The sequence below is a fragment of the Manis pentadactyla genome, chromosome 6 (genome assembly GCF_030020395.1).
Source record: "Manis pentadactyla isolate mManPen7 chromosome 6, mManPen7.hap1, whole genome shotgun sequence".
Classification (NCBI taxonomy): Eukaryota; Metazoa; Chordata; class Mammalia; order Pholidota; family Manidae; genus Manis; species Manis pentadactyla.
In genome coordinates this window covers 148997371-149020760 of record NC_080024.1, presented here as the reverse complement: position 1 = coordinate 149020760, position 23390 = coordinate 148997371, and the positions used below count along the sequence as shown (strand labels likewise).

Here is a 23390-nt window from a genome sequence, read left to right as displayed (position 1 = left end):
TTCTTAAAAAAACAAACATGTAAACTTCCAAGTTCTCCACTTCCAGATTCCTCTAATGTTTGAAACATCTGCTAACACTGGGGAGTCAATAGTATATCCTTTACACTTTATCAAAACAATAAAGAACATTTTTGTTATTCTATAGAATAGTCATATTTTAACTGATTTTTATTTTTTCATTATGAAATGATAAATAAGCATAGACACATGAAGGGAAAGAGCTCGAATTTTTTCTATAGTTTCTAACTACTATGTCAGACACATCAACAGAAATAAAATTCCATTTCAAATGAATTACTAGATATGTAAAGACTTATGAAAGCCTACTCATTTTGATATATATCACCATTACTTCACAATTTATTTCACACATTTTCTCATGTGGAGCTCACTTTTTTCATTTGTAAGATGTAGAATTTAAATTAGATTGTTCTCTGAATGTTTACAGCCCGAACTCTAACCCTGTGTGGTAAATACTTCTAAAATTGATGCTACCCAACTCTTCTTATTTACCACACTGAAATTGTTGTTTACAGTAACAATGGAATTAACAATGTTTGTAATAACCTTTTCAACCTTGGCATCCTGTGAAAAGGTGGAAATAAACAGTCCTGGTAAGAATAGCTCCCTTCAGTGTTGCATAGAGGCCCACTGAGCAGATCATTCATTCGTTCACAAATCCTAGCTAATAGACAAAACTCAGAAGTCAGTGTATATATAATATTGTGGAATATTCACCTTTTTTTAAAATGAGTATTTGTTTTTTCTACTCACTGCTCACAGACTGTGACACCATGATCATATGAGGCTTTGAGTATTAGGCACAGGTGAATTAATAGCAGAACAGTACAGATGGAATTCCCCCACAGCAGTTTTCTGACTTCAATACTCAAAACCTTCAATAGTTTTTCCATTGTGCAAGCACATAAAAATGCAAAATTCCCTACCTGGTATTTAATACTCTCTTTGATTTGGGGGTTTTGGGGGTCACAATTTTTCCTATTTTGCTTTTAAAAAAAATTATCTCCTCATTTACACTCTGAACTAGTCATTTTTCAAAACATAGGTTACACTTTCTACTTTATAGTTTTGTTCCTATCAATCCTTCTTTCTGAAATTCCTGCTGGTTCTTACTGAAATTTTTAACTATATTGCAAAACTGAACTCAAGTGTCACGTAAATAATCAAACCATTTTTAAGTGAGTATATAATAGTTATAATATCCCAGACATGATCCTGGAGACATTATAAACAACACATTTAATTCTCAAAAAATATGTGAGGAAATTATGTTACATGCCTCATTTTCCAGGGAAAAAAACTGAGGTCTCGAGAAGTTGTTATGTAAGGAAAGACAGAAATATTTCATCCCAAGAGCTGGCATCAGAATCCATGCATGTAACCATTATTTTACTGCCTCTCTCTCCCTAGTTTGAAAATAGATCTTTCATGTTTTTCAAATGAGTCATCTCCAGATTTTCATGTTTTCTAGATTATAAGATACTTATAAACAATGAGCGAATTTATTTTGATATTCCTGATAACATACAGTGTAGTTCTCAATAATAACTAGTTGAATAAATGGGCACTATTTTTCAAAACAATGATGGAGTAGTTTTGCATAATTCTCGGGAGATACACATTTGAATCTATCAGCTTTATGTATGATATTTAAAACCTTACAGTGTGGTCAGATCCCTTAAAGAGAGAGTGTGGACAAAGAAAAGAATAGATCTAAAGATTGAGACCTGGACATTCCAATATTAAATATTTGGGGTTTGGGGAGACAGTAAAAAATAAAATCTCTAAGGAGAAAACCAGGAGACTCTGGTAACCTCGAAAACAAATAAAATTGTTCAAAGGAGGAGGAAGTTATTACTTGTTTTATTTGCTGCTTACAGGTCAGGTAAAAGCAGAAAAGAAAAGGTTACACTGAATTTAATAATAGAGATTTTGGACTTAGGGATAGAATGTTTGTAGTTAACAAAGTACATGATGTCACCTAAGAAGAAAATATAAAGTGAGAATATGAAAGGACAAAGAACAAAGCCTTTGGGAACAGTAATATGTAGGGATTTGGCAAAGAAGAGAACCCTACAAAGGAGACTGAGTAGGTGTCACCAGGAAGAAAGGAAGGGAACAAGAAGGTTTTTCACATGGATGTGCAGGGAGGTGATAGTTTTTAAAGGAGAAAGTGTCAATAGCCTTAATTCTCACTATATGCAAAATAAAAAAAAATAGTGTCACAGTTTACCAGATGGTCAGATTTGCTCTTTAAAAATATGTAGTTTTGTAAATAATTCACAGCGATATAAATAAAGTGACAGTGACAAACAACTTTATTAAAAAGTGGCAAAGAAATTTGCACTGGACACTTTTTAAGAATGACAAGGAAGATGTTATTCAAGATTATTGCAGTAGAGGTCAAGACTTTGGCAGTCGGGGAGAGAGAGAAACTTACTTCTGTTGAAACAAAACGCAGGAGAGTTTCAAGCCCTGGGGTGGGCTGGGGAAGAAATATGGGAGGCGACATCGGGGGACGTCGGTCAGAGCGATTGGATCATCTGTTTGCTGATTGGCTGTCACGGTAGTTAAGGCCCCACCCTCTCACAGAGACTGGGAGGTAGGTGCCCCGGCTTCCTTGATGATGATTACGTTTAAAGGTATGGTTCCCAGGTCCTTGAGAAAGACTATCTTGGGTTGTAAACGGGAAGAGGCTGAGATATTTACTGATATTACAAAGAGGCAGACAACGAATTTATAATTACAAGGTTTTCCAGTGTAAATACTCTAAGAAAATGGAATTCAGGAGCCTCTCATCAGGAAGAAACTTGTCTGAGATTGAGTCGAACTGAGACGAATGTTTTAGCTTTCTTGGTCAAATGTTAATAAAATATAAACATGGCAAATACATATTTGCCAATATGTAATACTTCCAGAAGCTTAAAAAATCTTGTAAAACTCATCTTTTTGTTGAAGAAAGAATGTCTGTCTTCTTTGCTCCGTTATGGTAATGCATTTAATCTTTAGATTTATAAACAGCAAATAGAATAGTCAATCTGTTTAAAAAGAAAAGAATTCTATTGCATCCCTTTCCTTCCAGCTACATTTGTATTCATTCTGGCTTCAGCAGTTTTCTATGTACAAGATAAATAAATCAACTAGGTGAGGTATTAAGCCCTGGTGTGGTGTTTTGGGCTAGCATAAGTGATTCCATTTGAGGCCTGTGGTTTTCTCTTTGACAGGAGTAAAAATTTTATAAAAGGTGAAAAAAATACTGTCACATTTATTTTCAACAAAACAGAACAGCCCAGGTTCTTATCACAAAATACTGTGTGATGAAATCTTTCCTGTTGAATGACTAAAAGGATGATTACTGTATTTTTTCTTTATCCTTAGAATCATATTGTTCACTCCCTGATTCTTGATTTTGAGAAAATTCATCTTTTCTGTCTTCATCTGAAGGCTTGTAGTCTGAAACTTTGCCCACATGGTCACTGTACCATCATCTTGAGTCTCTAGTGCTGGTTTCTGCTTTGGTATTCATCTTCTAATTCACCTGAAAACTGTGAAATATATTCCTTTGTCGATTTTACTTCCTCTGTCCTTACTGCTGTGAAATGAACAAGTTTGAATTTTCCAACTGTTTTCAGTGACAAAATGAGAGTAAAGAGTGTACCAGTTCTTTCATATCTTTCTGAAAGATGATGTAATACTCTGAATAATACCTTTCAAAAGAAGAGGAAGAAAAGAATGATGCAATGGGGATGATTTACTTCATTATTATGTCATCCTACCAGGCTGTTCATCATACAAATTTTATTTAAGTTTATCAAAAGCATATTGGGAAAAAGTTTATGAGCAATGATGAAGTAATTTCTAGGATGATGAAACAGTGAGTGTTCAAGGCATGGAAAGAATCATATCACTAAGTTCTCATAGTGTATCCTAGGTTTATAGAAGTGTCCAAGGTGCCCATTCAGTAATTGAAGGCAGGTTGGTTTATTTATTTAAATATAAGTTAATACGTCTTTATAATTTGAAGCAAATCTAAAAATAAAAAAGATGAAATACCAATCTTTACAAATTGGTAGAACTGGTCAAAAAGAAACTCAAATACTAATTTTTGATGCACTAAGAGTTATACTAAGAGTTAAACTCTACTGAGGAAGAAGAATGTATGTTGGAAATAGTGGCATAGAGCTCTCTTGTGACCTGCTAACAGTTTAAAGCTGTATGGAAAATCTATGGAGTAATATGATTTTTATAATTTTATAGATGTGTGTAAAAGTTGAGGTAACTTTTTCAACAGATACAATTTATAAGCAGTTGAGCCAAGATTACAATTTGTATCCATCTCCAAGAATGATGGTGATTTTAACTATGCCCTGCTAATTACAAAGACTAGCTTACCTTATATTATTTGCATTACCCAAAAAAAGAAGAAAAAGAGTTTTCTCTGTACTCATAAATAATTATATTTAATTTTAGGGCAAATTGATTTTGAGAGCAAAAATAAAAATAAGGTCAATATGACTGGTCCTCATCTCCTGTCTTGGATGTGCACTGCTCAAAATCAAAATAATCACATTAGTCATTATTTCACAATCAGCTTCCTTTAGGAAGGGAGTCCAGAAAGCATCCGCTAATTCTTAGGGGACTCATAAATGTCACTCTCAAATCTAGAAGTCTGTCTAAATTCTATAAGTACTTGAAAGAATGATAAATAACATGGTTACCCATCACGTTCCTCTGTTCTAATCCAAGGGGAACTTTAATTGCTTCTCACCCGACATGCACTCTTATTTATGAATTGTAATCAATGGACAGATGTTTTAAGTGCTGCCAATGTATCGAACATTACCATAAATACTTTCTTCCTAACGCACAGTTATGCCGCACGTCAATAATGAGGGCATGGAACCTTCCAGGGCTTCTGGATTGTCACTGCTTCCACCACGTATCCTCAGATGTTAAGTGTGGAATCAGATTGACTGGGGCTCCAATTACGGGGTTGGCTTCCTTCAACTACAAGTAAAAAAGCACTTAATATGAACATACACCTCTTAAAGTGTCATTGAAAATTTCTCAAAGTGCTGTTAATCTCTTATTCATTCATAAAAATCAGATAATAATGTGTGAGCATTAAAAAGTAATAATGGAGTAAGCTCGCAAAAAATATTTGCTTAAAGCTAATAAAGCGTATCTTGTGTAACTGAAATGGTTTTTAAGCAGAAACCATAATTATTTTAACACCTATATAAATGAGTTTTATAAAAAAAAATAAGGTTCATAATGGTACTGATAAGCAAAATATTGATAAGAGCATCCTGTTTAGAAGTTTTCAGAGGAAATGCATATTACTCTGTTGAAAGAATAAATAGTCCATAAAATATGGAAGTGGCTACATGTTAGGAAATACATCAAAACATGTTAGGAACTATACGTGTCATGTAGTCAAATTCTTGACTAAGCCAAGAGAAGACCCAGAAACAGCATAATGTAAATGGGAAATTTGGGTGGTGAAAGCCGAGAAGAAGAAATCTCACCTCCCAGCTGCATAATGAGAAAGAAAATGCAAAGACAAAGGAGTAGCCTTCTATGATGTACCTTCAGCCTGAGGTCCCCCAAAGTAAATTGCTGAGAAGAGAGGTGGAGAAGAATAAAATGTAGAGAATATGTTATTTAGAAAATGTTGAGGTAAGAAATATAAAATTTCTTAAGAGCAAATTCTGGGGAGATACTGTGCCAAGGAAGATAGACGGGGTGCGAATTTGTATTAGATGCAGAATTCCAGTGTGAAGTCCGTGCTCTCCTTCTCCACACCACTCTTTAAAAAAGAGCAGGACTTCTTGATGCACAAAAAAAACAACACTGCAATATTTTTATTCGTATGTACACACACACACACATATGCACAAAAACAAAAGAATGTAAGCAATCAGCAGCACAAAAAGAATTATAAATAGATGAAGAATGTAAAGAAAAATCAGTTTCCAGACATTCGTATCAGTTTTAGACACGGCCTAGTAGTCTTTGATTGCTTTCATTGATTTTGGTGCAGCAGTATGTTCTAGGTCCTGCCACTTATCACTTTATTGCTTCCTTGCTGCACACTCATCCTGTACCTGCTTAAAAAGTACCCGTGCTGATACTGGGATAATGATTGTTCCCCGTGGGAGCATCTCTTATTGTAAATGCGAGGTTGAGCCTTGTCAATAGAGGGCGCTGAACGATCATTGCAGGAGAAAAAGGGCTTTTCTAGTTCTAAGTGTGTGGCCTTTTTGTTTTTCCCTTTCTCATGATGCACAGTTGACTGGAGGTGTGGAGATATACGGGATATTTTGCGCACCTACAAGTACAGTCCCAAACTTCCCGAATATACAGTCTCTCAGCAACCATGCAATTCCAACCCAGAGCAGATGAGGTCTTGCTGCCCTCTGGGTGTGACACTCGGTGCTCCAGGCCTACACCTGTAGTGGCCTCCCAGCTCCCTCTGCTTCCCTTCCACCAGCCCACTTGGACCCTGAGGGTTCTTCATGTTTGCATAGGAATGTGGACCCAGGCAACCCCGTGAACTCTGCGCAGAATACAAGATGTGGCAGCCACACCTTTTCCAAGATCTGAACCTTGTCTTGGGGAGAGGGTCTGCCTTCCATATTTGTCCTCATAATTTCACTGAGCCCTGGAGAACCCTTTGAAGTTCCCATTTCATTTTTTTTATAGTTACTCTCCTATTGTAGCTTAATAATTCTTTATATTAAATTTCCTCCTTTTAAATTACTGTGTGGTTCCTGTCCCTCAGTTAGACCCAGACTGATACACAGGCTTGTCTCTTTTATATTTTCTGCCCCAGATCTGGAAGCAGTCATTTTCCAAGATTCTGTGATATTTTTAGTGGAGAACTGAAGAAAATACAGATGGAATGGGCAAAAATAGAATTGGGATACCTGACCCAGAAAGCCTAGAAAAATCTTGTTCTCTCTTTTCCCTCTTGCTCTATCTGGCTCTCCTCCTCTCTTTTTTATTTTTAATAATGTGGAAGATCATTCTAAGGAAACCTCCGTCTCATCTTGTTATTTTTATTGAGTCTATTTATTTTCCTCAGTTATTTATAATTAATGTATTTTAGGGAGAGACAAATGATAAATTTTCAGAGGGCTTCCATTAGTTAGATTATAAATATTTAAAAGTAAATAATTTTCCCTTCAAATCGCAAAAGACAATACCACTTAGAGGTCAACTAGTTGGGATAGTTCTGGCATATATACGTACATGTATGTGTAAAATTATGGCAAATAATGTTTTTTTTTTTTTTTACAGTCAGTTTTTACAGCAGGTCAGTGGTCAGAAAAATATATTGGGGGCCTTTGGAAATGGTGAAATATTACTTTGGTGACATCAACATGCCTTTCAGGAAATTTGGGGTTGGGAAGGCCTGTCTTCACCTGGGAGCATGTTGTACTGTCTGCAGTTTATCTAAACACTTTAGTAACTTCCATATAATTTCTCATTAAAAATAACTTCTATCCTGTAACTGTGATTGTTGTCTTTTTGTGTGTCACACCAGGAAGTTTTGAAGACTAACCGATCGCTCCTTGGATCATAGTAATAGCTTCTTAATTAGGTCCTCTATTTCCAGACCCACACTAAGGATGTCCTCAGAATGAGCTTTCTATAATGAAAATCTTTCCTGTTGATTTGGATCATTAATTATCTATCATTTGACTAAATAAAATTAATTATTTAGCTGAAGTAAAAGATAAAACATGTCTTTCCCAATTTAGAACTTGTGAGTGGACCCCAACATAAAGTCCAAACTCTGTAATATGCCCTTCTTAAACATTCCTGATACAGCCACTGCCCGCCTCTGCAGTGTAATCTTCTCATTTCAGTCTAGACGCCAGCTCTGCTGACCTCCAGTGTTTAAGTATTACGTACTTGAGGTGTTTTATTGTGTACTTTTATTCTGTTCTTTAGATATTATCTATTTCTTGAACACTCTTTAAGTTTGAAATTCTGCTTGTCACTCCATCCACTACAGTGCAAACAGTGGTGACAGAAACACCCATCGTCCTAACCACCATTGCACCCTCAGGGCCCATGATGGCCTGGCATGGTCTAAGTGCCAGTGAAATGCTTGCTAAATAGATACTTACAGGATATCAATCAGATATTTTTATAATTTAATACTTTTTACATTTGTACATGATAATTTTATATGAATTTCTATAAATTGTGTTTTAAAAATTAATTTAACAAAGGAAAATCAGAAAATAAACATTGAAATAGCATGATACTACTCACATTTTAGCATTTTACACCAGCTGTACATCAGCTTGTGTTCAGATTCTGACGCAGCAATTTTACCTACCTAAGATACTTGATCAACTTGAAACAATATAAGTACTTGTAAAATGGAAGCAATAATAGGATTTATTGCACAGGATAATTGTGAAGATTAACTGTGTTAATACATAGAATAATCCCTGGCCTTTGGCTAAGCTCCCATTGAAAAATTGTTATATTTAGGTTCCCTAGGCTGACACAACATATTTCCATCATAGATTTCAAAGTACTATAAATAGAAAATCACACGTATTGGGTCAGACAGAAATCAGACAAAATTCTACATGGAGAACAAAGAGAAATTAAAAATCTGAGTTGTTAGAATTAGTCAGAACAAGGCTGTTCTCTGATTATTCTCTTCTGATTTGTCTTTGCCCTTCTTTCTCTCTCTCTATAAGCATAATGCCAGCGATTGGCCCAGGTAATAAATATTTAGTGATCAAACAATAAACAATTAAACAATAAGTAAACTGTTTAGAAATCCAGCCAATGCACCAAACAAAATTTTCTTTGAAAATTGAAACAAAAATCTTTCTATTGTTACATTAAAAGGAAAAATGGACATCCCCAGTCAAGACTTTGGGCTTCCTATTTAGTAAAGTGGTGGAATACAATAAAAAATCTGGAAGCCCAGTTTACAAAGCAAATGTAAGTGGTGGTATGTTCCAGGCAGAGTGTTGAAACCTGTATATCCTTGGTTTACCTATGCATGTGTGTTGGGTAGTTTGATTAATTCAGATTATTTCAAAATATTACATCAAAATTTCTGCCGTGTTCTTGAGCCTTCATACTGAATGGGAGACATTTTCAACATTAAGTCAGGTGCAAGTGTTCAAAACAGTAAGTCAGGTAGGAAGATGAACGATTCCTTGTCCAAAAAAGTCAGGACTGCACATGACAACAAAATAAACATGAATTTTTACCATTTGCTAGCAATCTTAATTAAACAAATATACATATAACAAGAATACACATAATATTCAGGACACCATCCCATACAAATCTCAACAAGACCATGTTTTCAAGAAGAAAACACATAATAAACATGTACTGGTTGTGTGACAAGCACATTGACAAGATAAGATATAGAATCCTAAAATCAATACTTAAAGTTAACTATTCGAATCTCCATTTTTTAAGCTTAGGGAAGTAGTAAATGGCAAAACCAGGATTCAGAATATCAGACTTCTAAGCCTCACTGCTTCATCCTGGCTATACAAAAATCTTACGATAATCTAAAATAAAAGCATTACCTTGATACAGTGCACATTTGTTATTGTAAACATGGATTGAGTGAAAATATGTTTTCTTTTATTAGGTCATTTAATTAATACTGTATGATTATGATTTGATTAAGAATGTAAAAGTGTAGAGAAAATTCAAACCAATAACTTCTACAATCAATTTAATTTCCAAAATTAATCACAATCTCACTCTGATCTTGACAGCATATCTTTTTTTGACAGTAATGAACTATTTGACTGACTCATATCTTGAAAGACAAGAATTAATTGTAAACTGATTTGTTCATAACTGCATTGCTTCATTTTTTTAATGATCTAAGAGGAACTTATGGATGTGGAATGCCCATAATCTTTAAGTACATTATTTCCTCACATCAGTTAAAAAACTCTTTACTTCAGCTAAGACTTTACTAATACAGTAAGTTTACCACAATATAAGCAGGAAATACGTAACTTCAGGAAATCATTATAGGTGGTATTCAGATAAGGAATGGAGAAGGAAAGAAGGAAGGAAGAGAAAAATCTAGTCAGGGAGGAAGAGCGGAAGTCTTGATTTATAGCAGGGGTGTTTTGTGAACTTCTAACAAACTTAGCTTATGGAAATCATTTCAACCATCAAGAATTTATTATATAATATCAAAACACTCTTTTGAAAGAGACAAGTAAACCTGTTTTTAGCTTAAGAAAATATGTTAATATTCTCCACCAATTTGAGGTTATGCTTTATACATCTATGAAAAATTGGGGGAAAGCAATTTAAATAAAAGCTAATAATAATATCAATAGTAATAATGACAATAATGAACAATTTTCCCATCCCTATTTTTTCCTAGGTAATTCAGACCATCAGTGCAGTGGACAGAGATGAATCCATAGAAGATCATCATTTTTACTTTAATCTGTCTGTGGAAGACACAAATAACTCAAGTTTTACAGTCAGAGATAATCAAGGTAATGCCTTTCACTCGTAATGTCTTTGAGTCCATTCTTTGAGCATCATGTCTGATTTTAAGGGAATCTGTAGCATTGCTTTCTTGTACTGGTCCTGCAGCGTGACAATGCTGAGAAATAGAGCAAGAAGTGGCAATGATGCAAATGGGAAACAAAACCCAAGTTCTGAAAACACTAGCCCCATTGCCCCCTGGATTTCTTTAAATTAGAGGCACTTTTTTCAAGTCATTAGTGGCTATAAGCCCTTGTAAAGCCTGAATTACCCCACAAATACAGTCGCAGTTCCGGCACAGTAGTTCCTTTCATGTCCTCATATAACTCAAGCTTTGATCTATGTCTGGGGAAGAAAATGATACTATGGTCATTTTAGCTTTGCTAATTCAAAAATACTTGGAGTCATTAATTAAAAGATATAAATACATGAAATTGGTTTATTTTTTTTTCCTCAAAATGAATTGACTGTATCAATCTAAGGACAAAGTGTTCTAAAGAATTTTGTGTGGAGAGACAGAATTTCTTTTCCTTCCCTAGAGAAGTAGGTTATACAAAGCCGCTATTCGTTTTTCCCCCAATGGTGAAAGATTTTTTGTGTCATCAGATAGCTTCCTATTTTAATTTTGCTTTATATTTCAAAGAAATGAAACTCCAAAGGATTTATTCCTCAAGCTTCTGTTACCAAATACCTGCAGCTGTCCTTCCTTATAACTGAATTTACACCTGAATCTAAGATCTTTTGCGGGAAAATGAATTCCCTTCCTTTGTCCTTGTCAAATTCACTAGTGAAGGCAACTCCAGTAGACTTAGGATAAAAAACACAAATATTAATGTAAGAGATGAGCTATAGCTTAGATTTGTTTAAATTAATATAAGTAAGCTACTGGGGTAATATAAATATATTGAAACATAAACTAATTGATTTGGTTTAATATTTTTTATTACAAGTAATCTAATAAAATATGTATTGAAAAAATGTAAAATTTCTCACCTCTTCAGTCTGCCTGGTAATAAAATCACAAGAGTTTTGTGACTTCAAAAAAGCATAAGAAGAATTTGTTCACCATGAAAGAACTTGTTCGTTATGCTTCAGAAGATTGGAGACTGTTGAGAATTAGGCTTGGGGTTGATTCATGATTGTGCATTGAGTCCCCTATACAGAATTTTATTGTTGTTAACAACCATTTGATCAATGAATATGAGAGATGACCTCTCAAAAAAAAAAAAAAGATGATTTAGGAAAAATCAAAAGTAGGCATGCATTTCAAAAGACTTCCATTTATTGGCGTTTGAGATTCAGGAAAAACAATTCCAAGTGTCTTGAAATATATATTGTTCATATTTGTTAATGTTTTTAACTTTTCTGTCTGGATGAATGAATCAGTACTGGTACGTACTGAATTTTAAATAGAAAATGTGTTAATGTCAAAGTGAAATGAAATATCCTAAGCATCTTTCCTACCAAATGAAATTAATCCCTTCATCTCATTTGTAAATACATTATTTGAGATCACTTGCTGCCGTAGGTAGATGACTTTGAATATCTTGAGTATTTATAGTATTTTTGAAAATGATGGTTCCTGTTAGAGCACTGTATCATGAGTAAATAACCCAACTGAAACTGGCAACTTAGTCATCATAAATTTAATGCTAGTAGCCCCTATACATTATTGACACCTGATTAAAAAGCTGTTTTTTTCTATGTTCCACATACATGCTTCCTATATGTACCAGAAGACATTTTGGAACTGACTCATATAGCTCATCTAATTATGTAATTAGAGTATAGGCAATGTCAAAATCAATGATGACTTTTTGAGCAGATCTTTATCTTACCAGAAATTTCCTCTTCCTTATTTGAACTTCTTTGATATCTCTAATTTTTGCCTCTAGTACATATGACTAGTGTGAATTTCTTTTGTATTATTGAAAAAATTATGCACATGGATTTTTGTTTTAGATAACACAGCTGTAATTTTGACTAATAGAACTGGTTTTAGCCTTCAAGAAGAGCCTGTCTTCTATATATCCATCCTAATTGCTGACAATGGAATCCCGTCACTTACGAGTACAAACACCCTTACCATACATGTCTGTGACTGTGAGGACAGTGGGAGTGTACAGACCTGCAGGAATAAGCATCTTATGCTGTCCATGGGATTCAGGACAGAAGTCCTACTTGCTATTCTGATATGCATTATCATAATATTTGGTAAGTACTGCTTAACTGAACCTTCCTTCATTTATTGAAAATAACATGATAAATATAGAAAATAGTTAATTCCACTATCACAGTATGGTATGCATTTGTGTGTTTCCGTGTTTGTGTTTAATTGCTCTTCTGAATGTATTACAATTCTCAAGCCAGGCAGAGTAAATGAAAAATAGAGTGAATATGTATTTCAAGCAGAAAATCAAGTATTTTTTTAATCTCTGAGTATATGAGTATGTGTTTGCACTTTTGTTTAGAAATGCAGCATATAAAGTTATGTACAAATTAGTAATAATAATGGTGAGCTTCTGCTGAGTGCTTGTTACTCTCCTATAACAAGTATTGTACATGCATTATGCAATTTGATCCTCACAATAACCTTATGAAGTAGTGACTATAATCATATGTGTTGTATAGATGAGAAATTAACTATTTCTCATCTCATAGTGGAATTAACTATTTTCTATATTTATCAGTTATGTCTTTACAAAGGGTCATGCGGCCAGCAAATGATGTGCTGAGATTCCACAACCGTAGAATGTCCCTTCAACGCCACTGCAACTCACTAGAGTACTAGAGCATTAGGAAACAGTGTTCCTGTTAGGATGGAAAATGTGTAAGAGACAGTCTTACTTAACCAAAGTGCTCAACACAGAAGAAATCTCAGTGAGATAGCTCCATTTGTTTGTGTTTGTTTCTCCAAGCAGATACATCCTACTCATTTTATGATGAGGCAAGTAAAACCTAAAACGTTTCGGTCAGGCTTTCAAGACTACAAATGAGTCATCTCGCATGACCTCTTCCCTTCCTTTAACGTACCAGTGTATGTGATCTAAGCCCTTCTCCTGTTTCCCTCGTACCTTTTTATCAAAAACCAACACAACTTTAATGAGTGTTGAGAGCAATCATGGGATCCCAAACTCACTGCTCAAAAGGTCACACAATATATTTCAGGATTTGCTTTGCCTTCCCTTTCCTCATCTTTTTCAAAGCTTCAGAACCACATGTTCCTCTTTTACCACCCAACATCATCATTCTTTTCTACCTAGCTTCAGTTTGCCAAATTATCTTTAATGATCATTGATCATAAAGCTGAATTTAGAGCTCGATAGCTGAATATCAGAAGCAAGAAACAGTAATAATCGTGCAGTGTTTGGAGGGTGGCAAGTACTGAATTACTAACGGGACCAGACCTAAGTCACGTAAACCAAGAGCAGTCTCACTGTCAAGGGCATAAGTAATATTTACAAGGTGGGAAGTATGGGTCAGCCAATAGTTTCCTTTGAAAGTTTCATGAATACTCTTTCCAGTTCACAGACTGAAAAATTATTTACTAGATCACTTTCTACTTGAACCATCTATCTCAGCTGAGTTTTAAAGTTTAGTTCTGGATTCAAACACAATGACCTTATTTCAAGAACACTATTTCAATTTTTTAAATGTAACATTTATATAAAATATTGCCTAATGCATTTCTCTTTATGGTAATATTAATAAAATCACCTTATGTTAGTTTCAATCCCTGTAGATGAAATTCTGCTGAGCTACATAAGACCCAAGGTTGTGGCAGGTTGGTTGTCCTTGACATGCACACACATACACACGCAGTTTTCCTTAACTTGTTTTTTGAAAGTGTCCTGAAATTATTTTATTTCTACATGATGTTAAGATCATCTTATGTAATAAATATTTTTTGCGGACATACCACTCTATTCATCAGCAGACATACCCTGGTCTGAAAGGTTAGAATTTCTGAAATACATCTGGTATCACAAAGCATAAGTTCTGCACCAACTAGCTGATGGCACCTACTTTGTAGTCAGTAACTATTTAGTTAGAAAATAATCATGCCACAGAATTTGCCTCTATGGGGAATATCAAACTGGTCTGCTGGGTGTAACTTCTGTTAACATGGATGGATCCTTGGTTGCCAAGATTACAAATGTATATAGATTGGAAATTGTTCCCTTATTCTACTTTGTTCTGTTTTCAAATATAAGGAAAAAACAAAAACTTAAGTTTTAACTTGATCATCATATCTGAAACAGTTCGCTATGTTTTTATGATGCTTTTCTATTCTAAGCCTTCAGCGAGAAAGACGTTACACTTCCTCTGTCACTCCACAACACCCTTGTATAATCTCAACAGCAAATATATCTTCTGGTCTTATAATCATAAAATCTAAGCTTATGTCTTGATCTCATAACAAAAGCATGGATCTTAAAGTTTATTTTGATAATGTAATATTTTGTTATATAAATATGTAATAATATTTATATGTAACATTATGTCACATACGTGTTAGTTACTATTCTGGTATGCTTTCTTTGTTAGGGTTTGTTTTTTTGATCCTAGGTCTGAAACAACGGAGAAAGCAGAATCTGTTTCCTGACAAAGGTGAAGATTTCAGAGAGAACATATTCAGATATGACGATGAAGGAGGAGGAGAAGAGGACACTGAAGCCTTCGACATTGGGGAGCTGAGGAGCAGCGCCATGAGGCGGGAGCGCAAGGCACGCAAAACCGCGTCCGCGGAGATCAGGAGCCTGTACCGGCAGTCTTTGCAGGTTGGCCCAGACAGCGCGATATTCAGGAAGTTTATTCTAGAAAAGCTTGAAGAAGCTAATACTGACCCTTGTGCCCCTCCTTTCGATTCCCTCCAGACCTATGCTTTCGAGGGAACAGGATCATTAGCTGGATCCCTGAGCTCCTTAGGATCAGCAGTCTCTGATCAGGATGAAAATTATGATTACCTTCATGAATTGGGACCTCGCTTTAAAAGATTAGCATGCATGTTTGGTTCTGCTATGCAGTCAAATAATTAGGGCTTTTTTATTATTAAAATGTTTAAAATGCTAATGGGCGTTTGGGCAACCTGGTAGCCTCTTGGTTAGGAGTTGTGTGCTCCAGTTCTCTGGGGGGAAAAAAAAAGGTAATTTATAGTTTTCTCATTTCTTTGGAGTAAATACCCCATGGTTATTTCAAGCTACCTAGGTATTGTCACTGGATGCAAATATGAAGAGAACGTAGTGATATCAGCTCTCCGTGCAAATATGAAGAGAAGATAGGGATCAGCTCTTAGTGCCAATGCCAGTCAACTCAGGCGGACCGCTGAAATATTACCCTAGCATTCTTTCAATATCGTTCATAACAAATTCTTTAAATTTTTGAATATTTAATGTGAGAATGACACTGAACTAGATCATCTCAACATTATTTCATTTATAGGTATTTTAAGTCTTACAAAGTTAAACTATGTCTGTTAAGTTCCTGATACTATAAACTTAAACACCCAAGAAAATCTAGATTACATAAAACTTTTAAAGACTATTATAAAACTGTTTTTTATGAATGAATAAGCAAGTTTCTGACTGCAGTCGTACAATTCATTACAGTTTGATATTTTAAAATTGTCAAGACCACACTTGAAAAATGATTTCAAATTTAGACAGTTATTTGGTATATGTTAATTAACCAAAGATACTATGTAAATTTATATTGTCTTTAATATTACAGCTTTGTATAAAAAAGGGGGATTAAAATATGCTTAGAAGTTCTTCATAAGTTACTTTCATATGTAGCCAAAACACAACTTTATCATGTCACAATATAACAACAAGTATATAATAAACATTTACTCAACATTAAATTTAAGCTTAATGAAAATGGTAGAAAGTGTGACACAATTTTAAGTAAATTTGTATTGCTGCCAGAAGTGATAGCAATAAATAAAAGGAATACTGGACTCACACATCAATTAATATTCATCCTAAAAATTATAATCAACTCACTGACTCTGACCATGCCGGGAATAAAAGTGATAAATTTTGAGCATTTCCTTCTTTTATTAAGAGCATAGACTATAACTGATTCTTCAGTCATTTTTTTATTATGGAATATAAAATAAGGGGCAGTAGTTACTTTTATGGTAACATTATGAAGGAAGTATGCTAAGCTGTTGAACATAAAGGTTTATGGTAACATTAGACAATAAAATAATAAAACACTAATTTTAATCAGCCTTTTAAGAGTGATCCTTATTATTCTATCCAAATCAAGGTGGAATTCAAAACTCATAGGCTGAACAGAAAGAAAGTAGTGAATGCAGTGTCCTCAAAATTGCTTTATGTGTTCATTTTTTATTAATAGTATGTGAAAGTGAGCTAAACCCAATTTGACCAACCATATATGTTTAAATCAAATACTGCAAATAATTTTGAGTTAGAGTAGTTGAATGGCCACAATATTTTTCTCTGTACTTTGAAATATAAATACTCATACCAAGTATTAGAAGAGAGTTTTTCATCAACATCAATCAGGTGCTGTTATGTCAGATATCATCACTTTACAAAAGCCTGAGAAAATCAGGCTTGAAACACAATTTAGGAAGATATTAAAAGTAGGTGAGAGGACAAAAGCTGTACTAAATCCTTATGCATTCATATCATTATTTACTTAGGAAAAACTAAGAGTACTAAACACAAGAACATTTAAAAAGAATGAAAACTTCCTAGTAAAATAGAAATGTATGTTGAGAAAACATTTATATTTCTATGATATTGACATAAAAATTGAAAGAGCATAGTTAGGGAAATTTTCATGAATTATTACATGGATCATTGTTCCCTGTATTAAATAATAATGCTAGGTTATCTTGGTTGAAGAATTGGAAGGTATGATAAACAATCGATGAAGAAATCCATGGAAAAGTAAATGAGGAAAAAAAATGAGATTGCAGTAGGGTCTGTCATAGAAGAAAACCTCATAAACAACTAACTGTCTTGGATCACACCTTGTAAAAATGCACATTTATGCAATATCTGCATTAACAGGGTGTACTGTTTGAGTCCAGTGGCATTAAGCATATTTGTTAAATTCTGATTTGGTGAATGATATGTCAATCATAGCATACATATGGGAAAGAGCCTACATGGTACTATATCTCTGCTTGTCTAAAATGTGTCTTTTAAACTACATCAGAAATACTGATTCTAGTAGAGAAGTTACAATGTCCTAGAAATTATCCTTGGTGATATTTCAATAACTATTTTAACCTTTTTCTAGTCACATGGATGTTGCAAGAATACAGTTAGCTGGATCCTAAGCTAAAGACATGACATTAAGATCTCATTTTTGTAAATTTTAATAAAGGCCAAAGCAATGCAGATATTTATGAAAATTGCACGGCATCCCATTAATACCTGCAGTGCTTATATATCACCCTTAGTTAATTCACAGGTTTTATATGTAAGTCTTAAATTACTAACGGTTGAAATGGGAAAATATTTTTAAGTCCTTTATAGAGTCAGAAAATGTTAGCAGTAATAGTTGTTTCTCAGGCAGGTGGGCTTGAGCCGACTAGATCTGTGTGTGAATTAGTTCCCTTTTATTTAAAGAACTGTGTGAACTTTGTCAAAATGCCCAATTATCCGAGATCTGAGTTGGTAATCCGTAAAATGAGGTCCAGTCTACCTATTCCATATGATTGCTGTGAAGATTAAGGAAATAACAAGCACAAAAAGCCCCTGACAAAATGTAAGGGCTCAGAGAACAAGGGCATCGTGGGAACCGCTTGTGCTACTCGGCTGGAACGCACACCCCTTTCTTTCCTAGCATTCGGGGAGCCCCACGGCTGAACAGCGCATTTGAGGTACAAATCAGCTTCCTGACCTGACGCTAAAGGACATGTGTTCCCCTGTCCACACTGTCTCTGTGTTCTCTTCCCTCTCCCAATCTCGCGTTCTAGGCCTGACACGATCTTCCTCTAAACATTTGTTTTTCACTCCCTTACTTCATTCAGGTCTCTGATCAATTGCAACTTCCTCAGGAGGGCCTCTATAACCAGTTTCCCCCACCCCCCACCCCCATGTGCCTTTGCTAGGTCCTGCTTTTCATCAAATCATTTAGCCACCTGGTATTACATTATATATATAGATTATTTGTTACTGTCTTTATCCCTCAATAGAATGTAAACCCTAAGTGGGCAAGGAATTGTCTGTCTTGTTTATTTGTTCTTGTCCAAAATTGTTTCTAGCACATAGTACGAGACCAATAAATATTTCTTAAGTGAATGTAATAATGAATCCCAAACTATTTTACTTGATCATGTATAGAAGCCGTGACTTTTGTCGAATATTAATATGGTTTCAATGTATTCATTATCAAATTTAATAATTATCAAAACAGTTTAGTTTTGGGTAGTTCTTAGGTACAATAGGAATTTTCAAAATCTTTCCAGAAATTATATAGATTAGGCATTTTAACTCGTTTGGACTGTTGATGTAATTCCCCTGGGGAAAAAGGTAATGGTATTATATTGTTTAGTCAAAACTGGTTCTTTGTTGTAAAAATTATCATATGAATAAGTTCCCTTCAAATGTGATGCATGTGAAAATGTGTGGGATGAATGCGAATTCTACTTCACATTTTAGAATGTAACTTGGTAACAAATGCATTGTCAATCTTACAGGCCACTCAAAACCTACTTACAAGGTAGCTTCGTGTTCTTTTATATGATATAAAAGGTCATTGCATATCAAATACATTAAAGGTGGGGTGACAAATTCTAGAGAAAAATGGAGGGAAGGAATAGAGGAATTGGCTATCTCCATATCCAATTACATCTATCTTTTCTATCAATATCTATTTATCGATTATCTACTTAGTGAGAGAAATTGTGATATCCTGAAGGAGAAGAGCATCTCAGTCACAAAGTAGGTCCTTAGGACCAGTTAGAATTGTCGCTACCTTTCTTTCAGGATGCCCTCTCTTGAGGATGGCAGGCTGACCGGCTGGCCTGAAATGGCAGGGAAAGAGAGAGGGCCACAGGTGGGGAGAGATTCATGACTTAACCTATGTATGAGTTTCCCATAGGTTAAGAGGTTGCAGCTGTCGAAATTTTGCACAGAAGGTAGGAGGTGAGAGGAAGCTTCAATCAGTCATTCAAAGAATATGTCACACAGACTAAGGAAAAACAGGGACCTGTTTCCGAGTACCCCATGCATGAGCCCCAGGTTAGGGAGCCGGCAGTCAGACAGCTGTCAGCACACAGGACTGCAGCTGTGGTTACCTGTGGCGCCAGCCCTGTGTGCTGTGCTCCTCACTCCATCCTCACCCAGATGCCAAGGACCAGAAGCAGCAGTGTAAGAGGGAGAAGAGAGGTGGAAATGCACATTGGGTGTGAAGTTCAAGTCTTCTGATACTTGGAAATGGATTTTTAAGAAAATATTTGACAGTAACCAGAAGCTGTGCAAAAGACCTGAGATTTGACTAAGATAGGCATCAGAAAGATCAATGCAATTGTATTTAACATCTGAATAGAACAAAATATTTTCATGTTTTTTTTCAAGTTACAAATGAATCGATAACCTGGATAGATTAACATATCAAATCAATTTGGCATTTCATATAGTTCAAATAAGGTTCAATTTTCTAATAGAAACCATAAACAAAAACAAAGAAGTAAATATAATTTGTAGGGTTCTTAAACATTGGAGAGCATATTAAAATAATGTACACAACTGTATTTCATGTCACTCTGTTGTGTTTATTCATTTTAATATTTAAAATTTGTTATGTTCTATTGAGTTCTGCAGTTCTAAGTGATTTATCTCAGTTAAAAATAAGACTTGACATGGAAATTACTGTATATTCAGTATTACCTAGGGGTATAGATCTGTAGAATGTTTTGTCTAGAAAACAGAATGTAGATGATATATGTATTTACATGTTTCCATAGAATTAAGTCATTTATGTGCTAGTAAGAATAAGAGGTCTATGAGGTACATTTACAGTTATTTTCTGGTTGCTAACATTTCTTTGTTATGTAAACTTTGGCAAGTTATTTAAAACCTTCTCTTTTGGTAGCTTCATCTGCACAATGGGGATATTAAGAATAGATAATAAGACTATTGTGGGAATTAACTGAAATAAACATATCAACACTAAACTGTTCCTAATGTAATATAGCAAACAACATTTTTACCTATTATTGTTAACATAATTATTATTAAGTTTATCTTTAGAAATGCTCATTAGACTGATCTTACTGTAGAATTAATATGGACAAGAAAAAAATGAATTAATTCAGGACAGTAATTAGCTTGCTGTTACTTATAGCCTCCCCACCTCAGCCCTTTTGGGGGTAATGTTCCATTATTACCAAGGAAAAAATCAATTGCTCAAGTTATATATTATATATAAAACATTCTGATTGGACGTCACTCTATTTTGTTGAGTAACCACACTTTGTGGCAACTTTTTCTAGACATAGATATTTTAGAAAAAAACTCTATCAAAGAAAGGAATGATTTTGCTTATTTTGTAACTTATGGATAAATGAAATTATTTCTATGTTATATTAGAACGACATGAAAGAAACACAGGAACATGAATGGTTCCAAAAGAAAGCTTTCAAACCTATTGTTAATATCTAACAGATGATACCCTGAGTTCTCACTTTATATTTGGAATTTAAAATTAAATTACAAAGCAGATTGTTCTCATCAGCCTAATAAAAATGAAAAGTTGTACCCCTGTCTTCTATCTACATTCCGCTGTCCTGTCTTCTTAAAAACAAAAATTAAGGACACACTGCCATTTGTTCTCTGATGAGTATGTTTCTACCATCTCCTTCATTCACCCAGTCTGAGGGTGCAGGCAGTTCTACACAATTGTTCAACTCATACTGACATCTCAGTTTTCAGAAACTTCATTCTTATCCCTGGTGACCTCTATATTATTCTGGAAGCTTCCTCTGCAAAGTAAATCATCTAATTTTAACTCTCTGTAGATAACATTATACATGCACTTGACATATTCAATTTACATAGAATTTCTGTGATTGTTTGGAAATGTTTTAAGTCTAATTGTATAAATAAAATTAGAAGTTTATAAATCATATAGTGTATTCATATAACTTACCATTGCCATGCTTTGTTAAAATAATTTGTCATAATAACACAGTTTTTAATAGCAAAAATGTGTGCCTTTTTATAAAATATGGTCTATAGTGATATAACTTTACTTTTTTACATACAAAGCTGAAAATGAAATCTGTACCAAAGCGCATGCTAGGAAAATTAGCAAACTGAAAATTCTAGGTATTTCTCAGACTGTGTTCACTCATCTTCAGTAAGTTAATATAAACATTGAAGATTTTACTCACTAATAACATCTACTGAGCATCTTCAAGTTGTGTGCCCTGTAATAAACCCTGAACAGAATCTTAACAAAAAAACTATCTGTGTCCTAGGCTGAAAAACAACGGCGAAGAACAGTTGGAGGTAAATTGAGAGAGTGTGGACAGGATGAAAGGCTGGTGCTAAGGTGAGACTCCGAGCTGAGGGGAGCTGAGCCCCACTCCACTCCACACAAAGGAAGGGCTGCCTCACACAGGTCTTTACTGAGTTATGCTAATGGCCAAAGAAGAGGACACTATGCATGATGAGAGGATTTGTACTTCTGATGGTTTCTGAACATAACAACCAAAGCTGTTCCCTAAATCTCTCTCAGTGCTTTTTTTAAGCAATTGTATTTCCAGGTCCTATTCTGAGTCTTTTAAAAGTGTTATCTCACTTAATCCTCTATTATATGAGGAAAGTACTGATGTTATTCCTAGGCTATTAACCAGTAACTGGGACAAAGACTGAGTAATCCTCCAAAAGTCACGCACATAGAAAGCAGTGATCATGTGAACCCAGGCAAACTAGTTCTCGAATCCTGGCTTTTCCCCACTCTACCATGCTGGCTGTCCGTCCATATCCCCTCTTGAGGTTCTTAACCTGGGGCTTTAATCATTCTTGAATGCCAGTGATTTTTTTTTACATGTTTGGCTTCATATAAATTATATGTACATGTAAATAGGACAAAGAGTTGATTAGTATTCCTCTTCCAAAACATACTCGTCCATTTTTATGTTAATAGTACTAATAGTGATTTCCTGTCTAAATTAAATGCCATTTTTCTTTTCCTATTATTACTAAATATGCATTATTGCTACTAGTCAACCAAAGAAATGACACACTCAAAATATATGTGGGTACAGAGAGAACTTCCATTATTCCAGGACATGCATTCTTAAATATTGCTGTATCAGGCAATGATACACAAACCTAGTATGTTAATTTACTTGGTATGACTTATATTTTTCCTTCACCATAATAACAGTCCTCCCATAAAATGCATACAGGTAAATACTTGTGTGTGATTTTTACATCATCGTGAATAGTATATAGATGATGAGCAAAAGAAACAAGACAAGAATATGAAAAAAAACACTGAATTTGCATTGGAGAATTCAGAACCACTACTATTTACTTATATTGCTTTTGCCACATCCCCCTGCATCTTCCTTTGCTTTTCATTCTATTCGAGTATTTTCTGCATCGAATATCACTTATTCTAGAGTGTACCTGATTTTTTTTCTTTTTCCCATAATTTAATCCTCACTAGAGACAGCGATTAGCTATTTTTAAGCAATGACTTTGAGACTCATAGACATGAAGATCTGAGCACTACAACTCACGTGATGAGTGAATTATTCTTACATGGTTGGGCACCACAGAGAAGCTCACATAAATAAACAGACCTGATTCCCTGACTTACTTGTCAGCAATGATGTGTGCCCTAGAAACAAGAGC

At 34.6% G+C, this 23390-nt stretch overlaps 1 protein-coding gene across 6 annotated transcripts in view; it reads left to right on the top strand.

Annotated features, from left to right (window-relative positions):
• CDH19 (cadherin 19) overlaps positions 1–21287 on the top strand; it is a 71171-nt gene extending 49884 nt beyond the window's left edge. For 3 of the 6 annotated variants that reach the window (XM_036876779.2, XM_036876776.2, XM_036876777.2), the window contains 3 exons: positions 10427–10544; positions 12499–12750; positions 15085–21287. In XM_036876779.2, coding sequence (XP_036732674.2) covers positions 10427–10544; positions 12499–12750; positions 15085–15575 — 861 coding nt within the window. In that variant the 3' untranslated portion in view covers positions 15576–21287. Of the gene's footprint in view, positions 1–10426; positions 10545–12498; positions 12751–15084 lie in introns of those variants that run through there. The other 3 variants (XM_036876781.2, XM_036876778.2, XM_036876782.2) reach the window with 3 other exon arrangements.
• Positions 21288–23390: the final 2103 nt, after the last annotated feature.